Source organism: Somniosus microcephalus, chromosome 5, assembly GCF_052327205.1.
Source record: "Somniosus microcephalus isolate GS21.2 chromosome 5, FLI_Smic_1.0, whole genome shotgun sequence".
Classification (NCBI taxonomy): domain Eukaryota; kingdom Metazoa; phylum Chordata; class Chondrichthyes; order Squaliformes; family Somniosidae; genus Somniosus; species Somniosus microcephalus.
In genome coordinates, this window is record NC_140991.1 from 12,326,858 (window position 1) to 12,349,734 (window position 22,877).

Here is a 22,877-nt window from a genome sequence, read left to right on the forward strand (position 1 = left end):
ACTTGAATGTCTTAGGAATGAGAACAGGGCAAAGTATTCAAGGGGTGACTAATCCCTCGAACAGATGCCCTGGTTGCTGTTTGCAGGATCTTGCTAGGCACAGATTGGCTGCCAGGTTTCCTACATTACAATAGCGACCACACTGGCTGTAAAGTGCTTTGGGAGGCCCGGAGGTGCTGAAAGGTGCTGTATAAATGACAGTTCTTCCTCTTCTGAAGCCATCAACTCCCAGCTGGGTTGGGTTAGTTTCCACAGTCACCCCAGTAATTCATCCCAAAGGACACCCTTCATGCAAGAGCTTTGACTGGCAGCATTACCAGCTATTCAACTTGAGGGGGGGGGGGGCGTCACAGCCAGCACAATCCCATCTTGTCAAAGCCACACTTGCAGGGAGGGGAGCAGAGGCTATTTTACACCCACCTAAAGGTGTGGCATTTTCAAAGACTTGTAATGAAAAAGGAGCAGAGGCAAAATGGCATTTTAATAAGAAATTAATGTATTTATTTATTTAAAAAAATGGTGCACACTTCCCCTCATGGAGAAAACAAGGAAGATGAACCCTTTTAAAGGTTATTGGTCCATAGCCCATCCCTTCCACCCAATGTTCCCTTTAAGCTGCACAGCTCTCAGCAGCTCGCTTTTAAATAGGCCACACAAACTCTTAAAGGGGCTGCGAACACCGCCCCCCCCCCCCCCCCAAATAACTTAAGGACCATAGCTTACACCCAACTTTCCCTCCAAGCTGCGTGCAGTTATCTGCAAGGTCCCGCACAGGCTGCTCAAGCTTTTACATTGGAAACACTGCACATGTGTAGAAATTTAAGGGACCGCGCATAATTGTGCAGCCTACAAGGAAGCTTGCTTACACCCACCCCCCCTTTCCTCTCCTGAAGATACCAACTCTCACCAGGGTACAGTTGCCCTCCGCTCCCGTGTCCCAAGTGCCAGTCTTCACACAAGTGCTATGACGTTAGTCAACTTGCCCTCACCCAAAAGTCCACACGTGCTGGGTGTGTGGGGGGGGGGGGGGGGGAAGGAAGAAAGTGGGTAAGGGCAGTCCCAACCCAACTGCGAGCTAGAACCCCTGCCCTGGGCAGGGAGCACCCCCTGGGCAAATGGAGCCCAGGTGGCCAAGGACCTGCTAACTCAGGACACAGCAAGGCCTCGAACCAGACATCACAATACTGCAGCACATGGCCCATTATCGGCCTGGGGGAGTATGTCGTTGCTGTGTCCCACTTACCTCCACCTTGTTCCTCGGAATCAAAACATCCACCAGCAGCTTAAATGGCTGACCATTTTTTAAAAAAGTTTTCTTCCTGTTAAGTCACCAGCTGACACCATTTGCATTGAAAAGTGAAAAAAACACACCAATCCACAGGTCTGCATTTAAAATGGTGACTAGTCCACTTCAACAATGGGCTTCAGATTTAAAGACAGTGTACCCCAAGCCCCCGGGGGTGGGTAGGAGCAGGAGGCTGGCAAATCCTTCCTGTCAGTCCTCAGAGCTTATGCCAGTCTTCAATTGCCTGCTAATGCACAGTCCTGGCCCATATCAGTGAAGGAAGGATATGGGAGGGGGTGGGGTGCAGTGGGAAGGCTGTGAAGAGTTTAAAGAGGGAAAACTATGGAGAGAAGGGATGGGGGGGGGGGGGGGGGTGGAATCCAGGCCAAAGTAAAAGGAAAGAAGGTGGAAAGGGACTTCTTCCAAGAGTGTTTAACCCTCAGATTATCTGTGGCCAAGGAGACATGTCCGAGGCTCCATCGCCAGTGCGGCCGATCTTGGCCGAGATTCCGAGGCGCCCCCCTCGGTTCAGTCCAAACCAATGCCCTGGTGCTGAGTCACTGCCCGCAGGTGTCCACGCACGGATGGCCAGATGTGAAGAGGTGGTAGATGCTAACCAGCGGGAACATGATCAGGGCGCCAATCAGCGAGCCCACCTGGATGGCTGCCCCGCACCAGACAAGGGCCGAGTGACCGGCCTCGTGGAGGATGCTGCCAATCACCACCTTCAGGTAGGAGAACAACCCGGTGAACAACATCCATGCAATCACCTGCGAGAGAGAGAAAACCCACTAAATGGCAAGTCAGGCAGTGCCATGGTCATGAATCAATGGGCAGCGCCAACCACAGCAACATCCCCATCCACCAATCAAAGCTCCCCAGTGTCCTGACCAATATTTAACCCGCAATCAACATCACTAACAGATTCTCTGATCATTTATCACATTGCTGTTGGTGGGAGCTTGCTGTGCGCAAATTGGCTGCTGCATTTCCTACATTACAACAGTGACTACACCAAGTATTTCAGTGGCTGTAAAGCACTTTGGGATGTCCTGAAAAGGTGGTATAAATCTGTGTTAGCTCGGTGCTGGGGTACAGTTCCAGAGAGGCAGATTACAGAGCCGGACAGCGAGTGTTGGCCGTCCAGAGGGAGGCAGAACAGCAAAGCCCAATTGTATCCTCAGCCCATGCAAAGCAGTACCTGCCCACCAGGGTCGCCAGATAATGAGGAAGAACCTGCCTTTTCCCCCCCCCCGCCTCCCCTAACCCAGGGGCTGAATTTTTTGAGGATGTAACTGGTAAAATAGATAAGGGAGAACCAGTGGATGTGGTGTATTTGGACTTTCAGAAGGCTTTCGATAAGGTCCCACATAAGAGATTAGCGTGCAAAATTAAGGCACATGGGATTGGGGGCAAGGTATTGACTGGATAGAGAACTGGTTGGCAGAGAGAAGGCAAAGAGTTGGAATAAACGGGTCTTTTTCCAAGTGGCAGGCAGTGACTAGTGGGGTGCTGCAGGGATCGGTCCTTGGACCCCAGCTATTCACAATATATATTAATGATCTGGACGAGGGAAGTAGATGTAATATCTCCAACATTGCAGACAACAAAGCTGGGTGGGCGTGTGTGCTGTGAGGAGGATGCAGAGAAACTCCAGTATGATTTGGACAGGTTGGGTGATTACATTGCATCTGCCATGCTTCTGCCCAATGTGGATAAATGCAAGGTTATCCACTTTGGTGTCAAAAACAAGGAGGCAGATTATTATCTGAATGGCAATAGATTGGGAGAAGGGGAAGTGCAACAAGACCTGGGCGTCCTTGTGCACCAGGCAGTTAAGGCGGCAAATGGTATGTTGGCCTTTGTAGCAAGAGGGTTCGAGTACAGGAACAAGAATGTCTTGCTGCAGTTGTACAGGGCCTTGGTGAGACCAGAGTATTGTGTGCAGTTTTGGTCACTTTAATCGGAGGAAGGATGTTCTTGCCATGGAAGGAGTGCAGTGAAGATTCACCAGGCTGATACCTGGGATGGCAGGAATGATGTATGAGGAGAGATTGGGTTGATGTGGCTTGTACTTGCTGGAGTTTAGAAGAATGAGGGGATCTCATTGAAACTTATAAAATTCTAACAGGATTAGACAGACTAGATGCAGGAAGGATGTTCCCGATGGCGGGGGTGTCCAGAACCAGGGGTCACAGTCTAAGGATAAGGGGTAAGCCATTTAGGACAGAGATGAGGAGGAATTTCTTCACCCAGAGAGTGGTGAACCTGTGGAATTCTCTACCACCGAAGGCAGTGGAGGCCAATTCATTAAATATATTCAAGGAGTTGGATATTCTTAAGGCTAAAGGGATCAAGGGATATGGGGAGAAAGCAGGGACAGGGTACGGAGTTTGGATGATCAGCCATGATCATTAATTGGCAGAGCAGGCTCGAGGGGCCGAATGGCCTACTCCTATCTATGTCTGTGGGCCGGTTGTGCTACACCACACCCTCTCCCAATCAACATCACAAACAGATTATCTGATCACATGTTTGTGGGAATCTTGCTGGGCACAAATTGGCTGCTACATTTCACGTGACTACACTTCAAAAAGTACTTCATTGGCTGAAACACTTTGGGATGTGCAGAGGTCATGACAGGCGCTTGAATAAACTGAGTCTTTCATCATCACAGGTTATGTAATTCTACATGTTTAGGACATTGCCTTAGGCTTGGGCTCTTGAAACCCACAAGACTTTTTATATTACATCTGCTGGAGGGTTGTAGACTTGAAACTAAGTTTAACCAGTACTCCACAATGACTGAAGCATTGGGGGGGGGGGGGGGAAAAAAAAAAAAAAAAAAAAAAAGGTCAAGCATTGGAGGTCTGTGCCCAGGTACGGCCCCTACTATCAGACTGTAGTTCGAGCAGGGAAAACTGTTCCTGCTCCTTTTGGCTCTCTGGTACCCCCTGCTGGAGGTACAGTACATCTCAGACAAGCGTAGGATCTGCCATGGCAGACACTCCCAACAACAGTTCAGCCCTTTGGCATTCACTGCTGGGCCTCTTACGATCAGGATCATTAGTCCAGGCCTCTGGATTACAAGTCCAGTAACATAACTGCAACCCCCTACCACCACACTGGCTCTCGAGACCCGGCAGGGAGTGCCAAAGGGGGCTGGAATACCAAGGGGAGGGAGCAATGCTTCAGTTGTTCAGAGCTCTGGTCAGACCCCATCTGGAGCACTGTGCTCAGTTCTGGGCACTGGACCTCAGGAAGGATTTGTTGGCCTTGACAGGGTGCAGTGCAGATTCACCAGAACTTAAAGGATTTATATAGCACCTTTCACACCCTCAGGATGTCTCAAAGTGCTTCACAGCAAATGAAGTTCTACTAAAAGTAGTGACGCAGGTTAATAAGGCTATAAAAAAGGAAACAAACAAAGCACGGGTTCATTTCTAGAGGGATAGAATTGAAAAGCAGAGAAGTTGTTGAACTTATCAAACCTTGGTTAGACCACACTTGGTGAACACTGAACAGTTCTGGTCTCCATATTATAAAAAAAAAAGAGGGATATAGAGGCATTAGAGAAGGTGCAAAAAAGATTCACAAGGATGTTACCAGAACTGAGAAGTTATAACTATCAGGAAAGGCCGAGGCTCTTCTCAAAAACAGAAGGCTGTAGGGTGACCTGATCAAGGTCTTCAAGATTATGAAAGGGTTTGATGGGGTAGACAGAAGATGTTTCCACTTGTGGGAGAGACCAGAACTAGGGGCCATAAATATAAAAAAAAGTCACTAATAAATCCAATAGAGAATTCAGGAGAAACTTCTTTACCCAGAGTGGAACTCACTGCCACAGGAGTGGTCGAGGAGAATAGCACAGATGCCTTGTAGGGGAAGCTAGATGAGGGAGAAAGGAATAGCAGGATGTGTTGATAGGGTTAGGTGAAGGTTTGATGGAGCATACAGACACAAATGGCCAGTTCTTGTGCTGTAAAAAGTATACAATACTATGTGAAGACATACCTGCCATGCTGGCAGTCATGCATCTCTAGCCGATTCCACTGATAGTATAAGCAATAATGTGAACAGTCGCCCCTGGTCCAGTCTGTCCCCCACACTGTACTTACCACCAAAGCAACCCCCGCTGGCTTCCCCAGCAGTGGGGGGCACGGACTGAACGCGGCCAATGTCAAGATGTAGGCTCCAAACAGCACCCCCAGCAATGCCAGCACACTCAGTCCAACACGCGACCTGGACAAAAATAAAAAAACAATTGAACATACAGAACCACTCAAATTTTGTGCAGTCAGCGACCTGGTGAAGAACTCTGGTAAAAGGGAGTTTTAACAGGACCAGAGAGTCATTGCTCAGTGTGACAAACTTGGGTTAGACCACACTAGAAACAGGCCATTTGGCCCAACAGGTCTATGCTAGTTTTTATGCCCATGAGCCTCCTCCCATCAGCATATCCTTCCGGTCCTTTCTCCCTCATGTACTTATCTAGCTTCCCCCCCTTAAATGTATCGCCTCAACCACTACACGTGCTAGCAAATTCAAAAGGAAATTGGAAAATGGTCAAGTGTTAAACACATGAAGCCGATATAAATGTTAGTTGTCTATGTAGAAAAAAAAGTGTTTAGTTCCATTCACAACTCCTCAATGAAGCAGTCTATGCCTGCATGCAGCAAGACCCAGACAACATTCAGGTTTGGGCTGATGTGTGGTGTGAATGTTACCTGCCACTTAAGTGCCAGACAATGACTATCTCCAACAAGAGTCTAACCACCACCCCTTGACATTCAACAGCATTACCATCACCAAATCCCCCCACCATCAACATCCTGGGGGGTCACCATTGACCAGAAACTTAACTGGACCAGCCACATAACTACTGTGACAACAAGAGCAGGTCAGAGGCTGGGTATTCTGCAGCGAGTGTCTCACCTCCTGACTCCCCAAAGCCTTTCCACCATCTACAAGGCACAAGCAAGGAGTGTGATGGAATTATCTCCACTTGCCTGGATGAGTGCAGCTCAAACAACGCTCAAAGTTACAGCATCCAGGACAAAGCAGCCCATTTGATTGGTACCCCCATCCACCACATTAAACATTCACTCCCTCCACCACTAGCACTGCAGCTGCAGTGTGAACCATCTACAAGATGCGCCCTCAGCAACTCGCCAAGGCTTCTTAGATAGCATCTCAAACCCACAACCTCTTCCACCTGGAAGGACAAGGGCAAGAGGCACCTGGGAACACCAGCATCTGCAAATTTCCCTCCAAGTCAAACACCATCTTGACTTAGAGAGTGAGAAGAATGTCCAAACATCAGACTGAGAAAAGGTGGGTGTTGAATAGGATTGCAAAAGGTGAAGAGATGAAGGGTTTTAATGAAGGGGATCCAGAGCGTGGTGCACCGGGAATTGAAGGCTCGAAAACCAATGGTGGGCCGAGGGACAGAAGGAAATGGATATGTATAAAGGGTTTCAAGGCCTTAGTGTGCAGAGGAGATTTACCAGAATGATTCCAGGGATGAGGGACTTCAGTTATGTGGAGGGGCTGGGGTTGTTCTCCTTGGAGCAGAGAGGGTTAATAGGTGTTCAAAATCATGAAGGGTTTTGATAGAGTAAATGAGAAACTGTTTCCAGTGGCAGGAGGGTCGGTAACCAGAGGACACAGAGTGAAGGTAATTGGCAACAGAATCAGAGGGGAGAGGAGAATTTAACATATTAAATAAATGCAGCGACTTGTGATCTGGAATGCGCTGCCTGAAAGGGCGGTGGAAGCAGATTCAATAATAACTTTGAAAAGGGAGACGTGGCTGCAGAGGCTTGAGGCTACAACAGGCACGGGTTGACATCAAGGGGGAAAAATTCAGTTGTTTGCACCTCCCATTGGCGCTAATGGGGCACAAAGCAACTAGCGCCCGGGCACAGCGAGGTTTGCGCTGCTTGTGAAATTAACTAGACATTTTACGGCGGTGCTAAACACTACCGCCACAATCTCCTGCGCTGGCAGATTGACGTTAGTCAAGTGTGCAACGCCCCATACTAGATATTGAGTGGCGCCCCCTGCCTTACCGCCAGGTTGAGGGGAGCGTCAAAAAGGGAGTGGGGGAGTGCTATTTAAAGGCGAACGCTTCCTGCAGGGACATTAGAGACACAGACAGAGCACTTGGCAGGTTCATTCCTCGTTGCGCCTTAAGACAGGTGTGAAGCGCCTGATTTAGCGCGCCAATCACCTCCAGGGGCAATAAAAGCCAAGTTTGCCGTCAGAGGCGATAATTAGCGCCAGGCGCTAAACTTGGCGCACAGCCGATAATGGCGCCCCAAAAGGGGCGATACTGAATTTTTCCCCCTCAAGAGTCTAAAGTGTCGGAGAGGGGGTTCGAAGCTCAGCTCAAGGGCAACATTTTGATCAAGAGCTCAGCAGTTTATATATAAAAGAGGAAAAAATAAATAAAGCAGCCTCACCTCCAGAGTGCAAACATAGCAATGAAACAAGCCAGCGGATTGGCAAGATTCCCGAGCACCACGGCCAGATGAAAGGTGGTGCTCCCATAGGGCAGGCAGGAGTAGGTCTGTATGGACGGCAGCACCCCATTGGTCAGGGCATTGGAGACAGCCAGCAAGGTCAGCAGATAGACGTTGCGCGGCGTGCAGAACGGAGCCAGCGGTTTGGGGGCCGGCGCGCTCACGGTGGACAGGTGCTGAGATTCCTCGGCGCTGCCTGGTTTGCGCTGGCTGCAGTCGCTGGAAACCTGCCGGGCCAGTCCGGCGAAGGACAGGAGGGAGACGGACATCAGACCCACGAGAAGCCAGAAGAAGGAGCTGGGCAGGAAGTTCTCCGCCAGGTAGTGCGGCTGGAGGGCATGGGAGCCGTTGGCAGCCGAACTGTTGTGACACTCCAGCTGGCCCACACCCTGCGCCAGGGCCGCCACGCACGGGAAGAAGGCGCTGAAGCCCTGGCCCACAAAGAAGGTCCGGATGAACTTGGACGGGAGGCGGAACATGAAGGGCAGGAAGGTGACATTGGAGGTGCAGCAGACGAAGGCCAGGGCAAAGGCCAGGGTCAGGTAGGCGACGCTGCGCTGCTCCCCACCAACCAGCACAGTCCGATCCCAGGAGAGGGCCAAGGCGACCGAGGAGACCACACCCAGGGCCTGGATGGAGTAGATGACGTAACGCTCATTCAGCAGGCCCGGGGAGAACTTGTGAGCGAGGGTGACCGAGATAGGGCCAACATTCGAAAAAGCGATCAGCACAGTTAGATAGGCTGGCAGATTCCACCCTAGAGAACAGGAGAATAAAATGTTGATTAGCATTTAATCTTAGAGTCTGAAACAACCCCCAGTTCCACAAGGAAACATCATCCCAGGATCCCTCCATGTCTTTTGCCCATTTTGATCTCTAGGCTGATCAGTTGAGAAGTGGCACTTTGACAACAGGCGGCTGCACAGGCAACATGGGCCAAATGGCCTTCTGTGCCGTATGATTCGATGATAAGGGAGCTGCACTATCAGCAGAGATACATTCAGCTAACACAGCCAGGAGTTACTGAGCCAGACAGTCAGGTACAGGACCCGAGCAGCCCTCTGTACAACAACAGGTCTTGGGATGTTCCAATTGGGAAAATTTACAAAAAATGCACGTGTGGTCTTAAGGTGGGCAATTGTGCCCCCAGGTGGTCATTAGTAACCCACTCGACACTGCACTGTACCAGCACTGCACCGGAAGGACAAGAGCATCAAACAGAATCTCCTCCACAAGTTTTATCAGTTTAAGAAAGAACTTTAATTTCTATCACACCTCTCACGACTTCATGATGTCTCAAAGCGCTTGACATCTAATGAAGCACTTTGTGTAGTCACTGTTGCAGTGTAGGAAATGCACCAGCCAATTTGAGCACAGCAAGCTCCCAAACGGCAATGCAACAAATGACCAGATAATCTGTTTTTAGTGATGTTGGCAGAGGGTTAAATATTGGCCAGGACACCAGGGTTAACACCCCTGCTCTCGCAAGAACAAAAGAATGAGGAGCAGGAGTGGGCCATAGGGCTCCTCGAGCCTGCTCCACCATGCAATAAGATCATGGCTGATCTGCGACCTCACCTCCACTTTCTTGCACAATCCTCAGATCCACTGATTCACCTAGAGTTCAATAATCTATTTATCTCAGCCTTGAACATGCTCAACGATTCAGCATCTACAGCCCTTTGGGGCAGAGAATTTCAAAGATTCACAACCTGGAGAAGAAATTCCTCCTCATCTCAGTTTGAAAGGCCAGCCCCTTATCCGGAGACTATGCCTCCTAGTAAATGAGATCACCTCATTTCTTCTAAACTCAAGTGTATCGGCCCATTCGACTCAATCTCTCCTCATTGATCCCTGGGATGACAGGGTTGTCCAATCTAGTGAACCTTCGTTGCACCACCTCTAATGAAATCTGTTTGTCTTGATCCTGTATTCATTTTGCACTCATGTATATTACCCTCCCCCACTGTATATAGTTTCACTTCCTCTTTCCCGACTAACCTGGGAGGTTCCAGGTCTTGGCTCTTGGCTCCGCCCCTGACTTCTCTTACATAAAGATCCCAGGATCTATATGACTCATTCCTGTGAACTAGTTGGCGTGTTGAGATGTTAGCTCTGATCTTAGTGATTAAAAGCCAACTTGTTTAAGTCTATAACTTCTAGTTTTGTGGTTATTGAAGGCCCATCAACCTCAAAAGGCAAGTATATCATTCTTCAGATAAAAGAGACCAGAACTGCCCAGTACTCCAGGTGTGGTCTCACCAAGGCCCTGTACAATTGGAGCAAGACTTCCTTACTCTCGTACTCCAATACCCTTGCAATAAAGGCCAACATGCCATTTGCCTTCCTTATTGCTTGCTGTACCTGTATACTAACTTTCCTGTACAAGGACACCAACATTTAATCATTTATCACCATTTAAAAAAAAAAATTGTTTTTCTATTCTTCAGACCAAAGTGAATAATCTCACATTTCCCCACATGATACTCCAGCCGCCACCTTATGGCCTACACACTTAACTTGTCTATATGCCTCTGCAGGCTCCTCATGTCCTCCTCACAGCTTACTTTCCCCACTGAGCTTTGTATTGTCAGCAAACTTGGATACACTGCACTCTGTCACTTCATCCAAGTCATTAACAGATTGTAAACAGCAGAGGACCAGGCACTGATACTTACGACACCCCAAACATTACAGCCTGTCAACTTGAAAAATGACCTGTTTAGTCCGATTCTCTTCTGTCTGTTAACCAATCCTCTAGCCATGCTAATATATTACCCCCAACTCCATGAGCCCTCATCTTGCAAAACAACCTTACAAGGCACCTTATCGAATGCCTTTTGGAAATCCAAATATACTACATTCACTGGTTCCCCTTTATCTATCCTGCTAGTTACATCCTCAAAAAACTAAAGTTTGTCAAACACCATTTCCCTTTCATAATATAGTTAGGCTGAGTCAACCTGGTTATGATTTTTAAGTGCCCTGTTACCACTTAATGGATTCCAGCATTTTCCCCGATGACGGATGTCAGGCTAACTGGCCTGAAGTTCCGTTTCTCTCCCCCCCCTTTCTTGAATAGCGGTGATACATTTGCGACCTTCCAATCCACTGGGGCGGTTCTCGAATCTAGGGAATTTTGGAAGATCCCAACCAATGCATCCACTTCTTTTAGAACCCGAGGATGTAGGCCATCAGGTCCAGGGGATTTGTCGGCTTTTAGTCCCATCAGTTTCTACTGATATTAATTACTTTAAGTTCCTCACTCATTAGGCCCTTGGTTCCCCACTCTTGGTATACTGTGTGTGTCTTCTGTGAAGATAGATACAAAATTTGTTTAAAGCCTCTGCCATTTCCTTATTCCCCATAATAATTTCTCCTGTCTCAGCCTCTAAGGGACCATGCTCACTTTTGCTACTCTTCACATACTTGAAGCTCTTAAAATCTGTTTTTATATTTCTTGCTAGTTTACTCATTCTATTTTCTCCCTTTATTTTTTTTGGTCATCCTTTGCTGGTTTCTAAAGCTCTCCCAATCCTCAGGCTTACTACTATTCTTCACAACATTATAAGCCTCTCAATCTATTACTATCCTTAACTTCAGCTAGCCACAGAAGGATCACTTTTGCCGTGGAGTATTTCTCAATGGCGAAACTAATGCAACTAAAAGCCAACAAATCCCTTGGACCTGATGGCCTGCAACCTAGGGTTCTTCTTTGAAATAGTCCCATGGGAGCTTTGACATCCACTTGGGGGCAGACAGGGCCTCGGGCAAGGTCTCATTCAAAAGACAGCACTGAGTGCAGTGCTCCTCCAGTGCCGCCCCCACCCCCAAAAGTATGGACTCCTTGCTGGGTTACGAGCTCCTTCCATTCTCGCTAATGCTGTTAATTCCTCACGTGCAAGACAGGACAGCACAATGCCAAGCTGGTCAACGGCAGAGGGCATTGTGGACAAATTTCACCCTCAGTTAGCTATAGTGCCTAGGCTAAGCCAAGAACAGCTGACGACTTGTGGGCAACCCAGAGGGAGAAGGAGAAGGGGGGGGGGGGGGGGGGAAAAAAAGAGAGAAAGGAGAGAGGAGAAACAAACCAGAGACCTTCTGGATCCGTACGTTACAAGTTAATCGCAAGATCTCACTGGAACATCTTAAAACGATCTGTGTTTGGAACCCTTCACCTCTGGCACTCACCTTCAGGAAGAGTCTTGGTCACCACTGGAAGCTCCACCCACAAGGAGTTCACTGCGACCCATGACCCCATTCCAAACATGGCCACCAGCAGGTGGGTGAAGAGAGTTTTACCCAAACCCGACATGGACATCTTGGAGCAGTCAGGTAGTCTGGGAAGGCAAAGCAGCAACAACAAGCATCGTCACTCACGGGAGAAATCAAGACAAGCACCATGGAGGCTGGGTCCAGCCCAACCTCCCCCACCCCATTCAATACAACTCCGGAAAGTCCAAGCCTCACTAAATGAACTAAAAATAACTGATTAATGTATACAAGATATGAGAACAGCATCCTCCAGTGGGCAAAGGCTGTACTGCACCCACTATTAAAAAAGGCATTTAAAATGGGAACATAGGAAAAGGAGGAGGCCATTTAGTGCTGAGCCTGTTCCTCCATTCAATGAGATCAGATCAGGGCTGATCTGTGACCTAGTTCCATAAATAAACCCCATATCACTTAATACCTTTAGTTAACAGAAATCTATCAATCAATCTCAGATTTAAAATTAACTAATCTAGCATGAACTGCCATTTGCAGAAGAGCGTTACAAACTTCTACCACTGTGTGCAGGAGTGTTTCGTAACTTCCTCCTGAAATTTCCTCAGATGCTAATTTTAGACTACACCCCCAGTCCTAGATTCCCCAACCAGCAGAAGTAGGATAGATTGAGAGAAACTATCATCTGAAAACACAGCGTCAGATTCCACATGTACGCTGACAACACCCAGCTCTAACTCACTACATCTTCTCTTGACCCCCTCCACAGTCTCTAAATTGTCTGACTGCTTGTCTGACAGTCCTAGATGAGCAAAAATATGCTCCAATTAAATATTGGGGAAGACTGAAGCCATTGTTTCAGCCACAAACTCCATTCCCTAGCCACCGATTCAATCCCTCTCCCTAACATCTGTGAGGCTAGCAGGTAACATTTGCACCACAGAAATGCCAGGCAATGACCATCTCCAACAAGCGAGAGTCTAACCACCTCCTCTTGACATTCAATGGCATTACCATCACCAAATCCCCCACCATCAACATCCTGGGGGTCACCATTAACCAGAAACTTAACTGGACCAGCCACATAATTACTATGGCTACAAGAGCAGGTCAGAGGCTGGGTATTCTGCAGCGAGTGTCTCATCTGACTCCCCAAAGCCTTTCCACCATCTACAAGGCACAATTAAGGAGTTTAATGGAATACTCTCCACTTGCCTGGATGAGTGCAGCTCCAACAACACTCAAGAAGCTCGACACCATCCAGGACAAAGCAGCCCGCTTGATTGGCACCCCATCCACCACCTTAAACATTCACTCCCTCCACCACCAGCGTACCATGGCTGCAGTGTGTACCATCTACAAGATGCACTGCAGCAACTCGCCAAGGCTTCTTCGGCAGCACCTCCCAAACCCGCGACCTCTACCACCTAGAAGGACAAGGGCAGCAGACGCATGGGAACACCACCACCTCCAAGTTTCTCCCCCCCCCCCCAAGTCACACACCATCCTGACTTAGAAATATATTGCCGATCCTTCATCGTCACTGGGTCAAAATCCTGGAACTCCCTCCCTAACAGCACTGAGCGTACCTTCACCACACGGACTGCAGCGGTTCAAGGCGGCGGCTCACCACCACCTTCTCAAGGGCAACTAGGGATGGGCAATAAATGCTGGCCTTGCCAGTGATGCCCACATCCCATAAACAAATAAAAAATGGCTGAACCACACCGTTTGTAACCTTGGTGTCATATTTGACCCTGAAATGAGCTTCTGACCACATATCCACAGCATAACAAAGACGGCCTACTTCCACCTCCGTAACATCGCCCGTCTCTGCCCCTTGCCTCAGCTCATCTGCCGCTGAAACCCTCATCCATGCCTTTGTTACCTCTAAATTTGACTATTCCAACGCACTCCTGGCTGGCCTCCCACATTCCACCCTACGTAAACTGGAGGTCATCCAAAACGCGGCTGCCTGTGTCCTAACTCGCATCAAGTCCCGTTCGCCCATCACCCCTGGCTCAGCAGCACCTCAATTTCAAAATTCTCATCCAGGTTTTCAAATCTCTCCATGGCCTCACCCCTTCCTATCTCTAATCTCCTTCAACCCCACAACTGCCCCCACCCCAAATAAATACAAGTTGTTGGTGCCCTTAATATTGGTTTGTTAGTGCTGTTGGGGAGGGTTTAAACTAGCTGGGCCAGGGGGATGGGCACCAGCATATAGGAGTAGGAAAGAGGAATGAGTAGAAAAGTGTGATTGTGTTGGGTAGTACTAGAGAAGGAGGTAGTACCAGAGAAGGAGGTAGTACCAGAGAAGGAGGTAGTACCAGAGAAGGAGGTAGTACCAGATTAAATAGGAGCAGACTAAGAAGCATTCTAAATCCATTTTTGAATTTATGTACGTAAACGCACAAAGTGTGGTGAATAAGGTTGGCGAGCTACAAGCACAATTAGCCGTGTGGCAATATCGGAAACGTGGCTTAAAAACAGTGAGGACTGGGCACTTAATATTGAAGGGCACAAGGTGTTCAGAAAAAATAGGGAAGGAAAAAAGGGAGGTGGGGAGGCAGTGCTGATTAAGGAAGACATTGTAGTGTTGGAAAGGGAGGATGTTCTTGAGGGGACAAGGGCAGAATCCATTTGGTTAGAGTTGAGGGGCAAAAAGGGTATGATCACACTATTGGGGGTATTCTATAGGCCTCCAAATAGTGAGAGTGAGGTAGAGGAGCAAATCTGCAGGGAAATCGCAGAGATATGCAAGAGCTATATAGAGTGGTGGTATTGGGGGGGACTTTAATTACCCAAATATCGATTGGAATAATGCTAGGGTAAAGGGAAAGGAGGGGGAGGAATTTCTGAAATGTGTTCAGGAGAATTTCCTTGACCAATATGTTCTTGGCCCAACTAGGAAGGAGGCATTGCTGGATCTAGTGCTGGGGAATGAGGTGGGCCAGGTCGACCAAGTGTCTGTGGGAGAACACTTGGGTACGAGTGATCATCGTATCATAAGATTTAGATTAGCAATGGAGAGGAGCAAGGAACAATCTAGAGTGGAACTTTAGGGCTAACTTCAATGGGATGCAAAAGGATCTAGCCAGGGTAAAATGGAACCAAAGACTGACAGGAAAAACTAACGGAATAATGGGTGATCTTTAAGGAGGAGATGTTCCGAGTACAGGCTCGGTACGTTCCAACAAGTGGGACGGGTAAGGGAACCAAAGAAAGGGCTCCTTGGATGACAAGGGAGACAGAGAAGATGATAAAACAAAAGGTGTCTGATGCATGTCAGGTGAATTCTTCAAGGGAGAACGAGACCAAATACAATCAATCAATCAGTTGAGAGGGGATGGGAAGATGACAAAAAGATTGGCAAAGAGAATATGAGAGTAGTATGACAGTTAACATAAAAAGGGAACCCAAAAATCTTTGCAAACAGTAAGCAGGTAGTAAGAGGCAGGGTGGGGCCTATTAGGGACAGAGAAGGTGATATATGCTTAGAGGCGCAGGGCAAGGCTAGAATACTCAATGAGCACTTTGTATCGGTGTTTACTAAGGAGGTGGATGCTGACAAAATATCAGTAGAAGTGGAAAAAGGTAGAAGCAATGGAAGGGGTGAAAATTGATACAGGATGTACTAGAAAGGCTGGGTATGCTTAGAGTGGATAAGTCGCCTGGTTCAGATGGCTTGCATCCCAGGTTGCAAAGGGAATGGGGGGGGAAGGAGATGCAGAAGGGCTTGTCATAAATTTTCCAATCTTTCCTAGATGTGGGGGGAGGTGCCAGAGGATTGGAAAGTGGCAAAGGTGACACCATTGTTCAAGAAAGGGTGTAAGGACAATCCTAGTAACTACAGGCCGGTCAGTTTAACATCAGTGATGGGTAAAGTTTTAGAAACAGTAATCAAGGGAAAAATTAACAGGCACTTGAGAGGTTTAAGTTAATTAAGGAGAGCCAACAGATTTGTAAAAGGCAGATTGTGTTTAACAATCTAATTGAATTTTTTGATGAAGTAACAGGGAGGATTGCTAAAGGGAATGCAATGGATGTTGTCCACATGGATTTTCAGAAGGCATTTGACAAATTACCACATAGAAGGCTGGTTAACAAAATTGAGGCTCATGGAATAGGTAGGTCAGTGGCAGCTTGGATAAGGAATTGGCTTAAGGATAGAAAACAGCGAGTTGTGGTAAATGGCTGTTTTTTCAGACAGAGAGGACAGAGGACAGAGAGGATTTCTAAATTAGCTGATGACACCAAACTTAGGGAATGTGAGGAATAACTAACAGCAAATGGTGAGGACCTGGAATTCGCTGCCAACAGAAGGGGTGGAAGCAGACACACAATGTTTTCCCAAGGGGAGACTGGATAGGCACTTGAGGGAAATAAACTTGCAGGGCTCCGGGGATAGAGCAGAGGAATGGGACTGACTGGATTGTTCTACAGAGAGCCAGCACGGACTCGATGGGCTCCTGTGCCTCTGACTATGGCTCTCAAACTTCAATCAGATCACCCTTAATCTTCTAAATTCCAGGGAATACAACCCTAGTTTGTGTAATCACCCCTCAATTTAATCCTTGAAGTCCAGGTATCATTCTGGTAAAACTACACTGAAATCCCTCAAAGGCCAATATATCCTTCCTAAGGTGTGGTGCCTAGAACATTGGGCAAAACTGTGGCAAATGGGTTTCATTCACTTAATCTATTGATATCTATTTGTAATTGTATGCTTCCATCTACAATGCCACCAATCTGGGTCATTGGCAAACTTGTGTATGTGGCTCTCTAGCCCATCATCCAAGTCATTAATAAATACATGAAATAGTTGAGGCCTCAGATCCCTGTGGGACATCAAGAGTCACATCCTGCTAATTAGAGTACCTGCCCATTATCCCTTGTCTCCTGCAGCTCAGCTAATCTCCAAACCAGGTAAATAATTTGCCTTTAATTTCATGAGAATCAACTTTAGCTAACAGTCTCTTATAAAAGGGACTTCAAATGCCTTCTGCCTCTGAAGTCCATATAAATAACATCCATAGATATTCCCCTTGCCACTACTTTAGTCAAAAAACATCAGGCATGACCTGCCCTTTACAAATCTATGCTGGCTCTCTGATCAGCTGAAAATTTAAGGTGTTCAGTCACTATCCTCAATTATAAACTCTAGCAATTTCCTGACAGACATTAGTTGGTCTATAATTCCCTGGTTTTCCTCTCGCCATTCTTAAATAGCAGAGTGACATGTGCAATTTTCCAATCTAAAAAAAAGTGTGGTTTCTAAAGCGAGAACACTTGAAATAATCACTCCAAAAAAAAAAAAGTACTTAATTGTCTGTAAAGGGCTTTGGGACACAGGCGGAGAGAGAGACACTCTAAAAAGGCCAGTCTTTCTTTCACAAGGTAAAGAGAGGATGGACACCATTCAGCCCATTGATCCAGAATGACCAACATACTCCCCTTTTGCAGCATTCAATTCATTCCTAAACAATTCCAGCATTCTCATCTCCAATACTCTATCCAGGATTACACATTCAATCCATCCGTGAAAACTAACTTTCTAGTGTTAGCCCCAAGCTTGTGTCAGTATCAGTGCCTGAGGAGATGGAACCATTTAAGGCCGAAAAGCCACAGGCCTCTTTAAAAATAAACAATTCTCAGAATGTGGGCATTGCTGGCAAGCTCAGCTTTTAATTGCCCATCCAAAGCTGCATTTTGAGAAAGTGGGGGTGAGCCGCCTTCTTGAACCGTAGCAGTCCATGCACTGAAGGTGCTCCCACACTGCTGTTAGGTAGTGAGTTCCAGGATTGACCCAGCAACAAAGGCATGGCAATACATGTCCAAGTTGGGATAGTGTGACTTAGGGGTGATGGTGTTCCCATGCAGCTGCTGCCTTTGTCCTTCTAGGTAGAAGAGGTCACAGGTTTGGGAGGAGCTGCCAAATAAGGCTTGGTGAGTTGCTGCAGTCTTTCCTCATAACTCAAGGGCTCCAACACCAAGAGGCTTGTGGCTCGCTGCACCTTCTCCAATGCTAGTCATGTCTCAGCAACATGAACTGAAGACATTGGTGAAGGTGTAGTCTGACCAGAGCACTCTGCAGTTTGACCATTTAACTTCCCCAGTTGCATCATGTGGTTTTGACTTGTGGTTTAACAGTTATAGGAACAGGAGACCATTCAGCCCCACAAGCCTATTCTGCTATTCAATTAGATCATGACTGATCTGTATCATGAATCAGTTTACCCAACTTGGTTCCATAACCCATACCCAACAAAAATCAATATAAAACCACCACCAGAAAATGCTGGGAACACTCAGCAGCCGTGGAGAGAGAAACAGTTGACATTTTAGATCTGTGACCCTTCGTCAGAACTGGAAAAAGTTGGGGATGTAACATTTTTTAAGCAGGGGAGTGGGGTTGGCGGGGGGGGGGGGGGGGGGGGAAGTCTGTGCTAGGATGGAAGACAGGAGAGATTAAATGTTGTAAACAGGGATGGCAGAATCATCAACAACTACCGCTTGAAAAAAAATGGGGGCAGGGGTTATAGTCTGAAATTGTTGAACTCAGTGTTCAGTCCAGAAGGCTTAAAAGTACCTAATCAAAAGAGGTGCTGTTCCTCAAGTGTACACTGAGCTTCACTGGAACAGTGCAAGAGGCAGAGGACGGAGAGGAGCGGAGAATTAAAAAGTGACAGGCGATTGGAAGCTCGGGGTCACCCTTACAGACTGAACAGAGGTGTTCCGCAAAGCAGTCACCCAATCTGCGTTTGGTCTCCCCAATGTAGAGGGGACCGCATAGTGAGCAGCGAATACAGTGTACTAAATTGCAAGAAGTACAAGTAAATCGCTGTTTCACCTGGAAGGGGTGTTTGGGGCCCTGGACAGTGGGGAAGGGGGGGGTGGGGAGAGAAAGGTATAAGGGCAGGTGTTGCATCCCCTGCGCTTGCACAGGAAGGTGCCGGGCAAAGGGGAAGAGCTGATTGAGGAGTGGACCAGGATGTTGCAGAGGGAGCAGACCCTTTGGAATGCTGAAAGGGGAGCAGAAGATGCATTTGGTGGTGGGATCACATTGGAGGTGGCAGAGGATGATCCGCTGAATGTGGAGTGAAAGGAGAGGACAAGGGGAACCCTAGCGTGGTTCTGGGAGGGAGAAGGGGCAAGAGCAGAAGTGCAGGAAATGGAACAGACACGGTCAAGGGCTATGCCAACCACGGTAGAGGGGAATCCGCAGTTGAGGAAAAAGGATGGCATATCAGAAGTATGGAAGGTGGCAGTCAGAACAGACAGCGGAGACAGAGAAACTGGAAGAATGGAATAGTCAATTTTAGTTTTGACATTTTCAATTGACCTCCAGCCTCAACAGCTTTTTGGGAGGGGGATGTGAGGAGAGTTCCAGATTTCTACTAACTTTTGTTTTAAGAAGTGCTTCCTGACATCACCCCTGAACAGCCGAGCTCTAATTTTAAGGTTCTGCCCCCTAGTCAATAACCTTGTCTAATGAAGGCAGCCAGCCAGCAGACAAGTTGTACCCTTAGTAAGGATTCAACAACTTTGGGAGCAAGGGGACAACTTTGTGAGTATTTTACTCTCCTTACCTGGAGTGCTGCACTAGTCCTGGTCACTGCTGAACAGCTCAATCTCAGGCGCCTTGTCCAAAAGTCCCTTCACATTCACCAGCCCCTCACTGACCAGGGTCAAGGGCTGATCCTGAAACCATCGAGAGACACTTCTCTCTTCACCAGGTCAGTCATTTATAGTCACCAAACAAACAGAACTCCACAATAAGCAGCATGTGGATTGGTCTTGTTGTATTTAGACCATCCAATCGTGGGGAATCTTGTCTTAAAGGGGCACGTTCCTCTTAAAGGGATGATCCAATATTTATTTTGCCGACAAAAATTGTCGGGGGTCGGGGGGGAAGAAATCCCGTCAAGGAAAAGTGTTTTTTAATACACAAATAAGACAAGAGACTTCAACTCCCCCCCAACCCCACACTGAAGCATGTTAAATGTGTAAATAGAGCAAAAGCAGTTGATAGCACTCCTTTCAAAAAAAGGTGCGGTTCAGAACATCTGATCATGAACAGGATTAATTATAACAAATTTTACAAAAGGAAATGTCTCACAGCATTTAACAACATGCAATGATGGCCAGCAAGCTGCAGAAAGGAACCAAGTGAAGACTTACATAGAACATACAGCACAGAAACAGACCATTCGTCCCAACTAGTCTGTGCCACACGAGAACGTGGATTAATTGCATATATAGTGACTTATTATACTCTCAGTATATTCCAAAGACCAAGGTCAGCTATGTCTCAATGGTAGCACTCTCATAGGTTCAAGTCCCACTGCAGAGATTTGAGCACATAATCCAGGCTGACAGTCGCAGTGCAGTACTGAGGGAGCGCTGCACAGTCGGAGGAGCTGTCTTTCAGACGAGATGTTAAACCGAGGCACCCGTCTGCCCTCTCAGGTGGATATAAAAGATCCCACAGCACTATTTTGAAGAAGAACAGGGGAGTTCTCCCCGGTGTCCTGGCCAATATTTATCCCTCAATCAACATCACTAAAACAGATTATCTGGTCATGATCACATTGCTGTTTGTGGGAGCTTGCTGTGCACAAATTGGATGCTGGCATTTCCTACATTACAACAGTGACTACACCTCAAAAGTACTTCATTGGCTATAAAGCATTTTGGGACATCCTGGGGTCGTGAAAAGGCGCTATAGAAATGCAAGTCCTTCCTTCATGATTAATGACTTACTTTAAGGTGAAATCATGGTTGTTCTGTAGGAAAACTCAGCCATCATTTGCAGACACAAAGATCCCACAAAGAGCAAAGGATATGAATAAGGTTTTAGTAGGTTGAGGGCGGAATGTTGGTCAGCACACAGGTAAACCTCTCCGCTCCACTCTGAACAGTGCCTCAAGAGTGGAAATCAGAGGGAGGGAAAACAAGTGTCTTTTTCCCATCAGTCCTCCAACAGGAACCGGTGACAGGCTGGTACATTATATATATAAAAAAGTATACAAGTATGAATGCAATGGCATCTGTGAAATTCGACTGGTCAGGCTGCATAATGTGCACTGTGTTACAGTGTCAGCTGTGGCTCACTCGGTTGCACCCTTGCCTCTGAATCAGAAGGTTGTGGATTGAAAAAACCACGCCAGAGACTTGAACACAAAATTTAGGCTGACATGCCAGTGCTGTACCATCTTTCAGATGAGGTGTTAAACTGAGGCTCTTGCTGCCCTCTCAGGTGGATGTAAAAGAGCCCATGACACTATATCAGAGGGAAGAGGTAGGGGAGCTCTCCCTGGTGTCCTGGCTAATAGTTATCCCTTGACCACCTTTCTTAAAATGTTGTCAGCTCTTGGACGATTTCTGGGGGGGGGTTACTTCCCTCGCTCAGATACAGTCAGGAGAGCCTGCTGGGGACTGGACTGGGTGAATATTTTATCTCATTTCAAGCTTTTCTACCTTCTTAATTCCTTTGTGGTTCTCAGTCAACTCAAACAGCCAAAAGAAAATACTAGGCAGGCTGAGGCCAGTAATATGGAGTAAAGTGCAGCCTTCAGGACTATATTCATGGAATGAATGCTTAGAACTGTGCCCCTTTTATCATGTTTACCTTTGCAAACCTATTAATACAATTAAGGTGTGTCCAAATGTACTATTAACAGGTTCTTAATGTCTCCTCTACTGGCCTTTATGTCTCTAATAAGTTGTTATTCTATTAATCAAGGTGAGTTGCCTTTAAGGGGCAGCTGGATAAATACGTGAGGGAGAAAGGAATAGAAGGATATGGTGATAGGGTGAGATGAAGGCGGGTGGCTCTGGAGAATGAGCACACAGGGTCCACCGGTACGGTTGAGCCATTTTGCCACTGATGGGTCTGGAGGGACTGGAGTGTTTTTTTTTTATTCGTTTATGTGGTCAGGGCATTACCGGCAATGCCAGCATTTAATGCCCATCCCTAGTTGCCCTTGAGAAGGTGGTGGTGAGCCGCCGCCTTGAACCGCTGCAGTCTGTGTGGTGAAGGTACACCCACAGTGTTGTTAGGGAGGGAGTTCCAGGATTTTGACCCAGCGACGATGAAGGATCGGCGATATACTTCTAAGTCAAGATGGTGTGTGACCTGGAGGGGAACTTGGAGGTGGCGGTGTTCCCATGCACCTGCTGCCCTTGTCCTTCTAGGTGGAAGAGGTCGCGGGTTTGAGAGGTGCTGCCGAAGAAGCCTTGGTGAGTTGCTGCAGTGCATCTTGTAGATGGTACACACTGCAGCCACGGTAGGCCGGTGGTGGAGGGAGTGAATGTTTAAGGTGGTGGATGGGGTGCCAATCAAATGGGCTGCTTTGTCCTGGATGGTGTCGAGCTTCTTGAGAGTTGTTGGAGCTGCACTCATCCAGGCAAGTGGAGAGTATTCCATCACACTCCTTACTTGTGCCTTGTAGATGGTGGAAAAGCTTTGGGGAGTCAGGAGGCGAGACACTCGCCGCAGAATACCTAGCCTCTGACCTGCTCTTGTTGCCACAGTAATTATGTGGCTGGTCCAGTTAAGTTTCTGGTTAATGGTGACCCCCAGGATGTGGATGGTGGGGGATTCGGCGATGGTAATGCCATTGAATGTCAAGGGGAGGTGTTTAGACTCTCGCTTGTTGGAGATAGTCATTGCCTGGCACTTCTGTGGCGAGAATGTTACCTGCCACTTATCAGCCCAAGCTTGAACGTCATCCAGGTCTTGTTGCATGCAGGCATGGAGTGCTTCATTATCTGAGGAGTTGCGAATGGCGCTGAACACTGTGCAGTCATCAGCAAACATCCCCATTTCTGACCTT

General features: G+C 47.4%; 1 protein-coding gene across 1 annotated transcript; it reads right to left on the minus strand.

The window, feature by feature from the left end:
* Positions 1 to 473: 473 nt before the first annotated feature.
* slc52a2 (solute carrier family 52 member 2) lies at positions 474 to 19,803 on the minus strand. Its single transcript, XM_085987329.1, has 5 exons — positions 19,629 to 19,803; positions 12,001 to 12,149; positions 7,750 to 8,566; positions 5,404 to 5,527; positions 474 to 2,055 (listed from the first exon to the last, which is right to left on the minus strand). The coding sequence occupies exons 2-5, from the start codon at positions 12,128 to 12,130 to the stop codon at positions 1,843 to 1,845; spliced, it is 1,284 nt and encodes a 427-aa protein (XP_085843455.1). The 5' UTR covers positions 12,131 to 12,149; positions 19,629 to 19,803; the 3' UTR covers positions 474 to 1,842.
* Positions 19,804 to 22,877: the final 3,074 nt, after the last annotated feature.

Bases quoted from the DNA above. Each gene is read 5' to 3' on its own strand.
- slc52a2 (XM_085987329.1), bottom strand. From the start codon at position 12,130: ATGTCCATGTCGGGTTTGGGTAAAACTCTCTTCACCCACCTGCTGGTG. The intron at 8,567-12,000 runs GTGAGTGCCAGA...CCTGTTCTCTAG, and splicing joins GACCAAGACTCTTCCTGAAG to GGTGGAATCTGCCAGCCTAT. The intron at 2,056-5,403 runs GTAAGTACAGTG...TCTCTCTCGCAG, and splicing joins CAGCGGGGGTTGCTTTGGTG to GTGATTGCATGGATGTTGTT.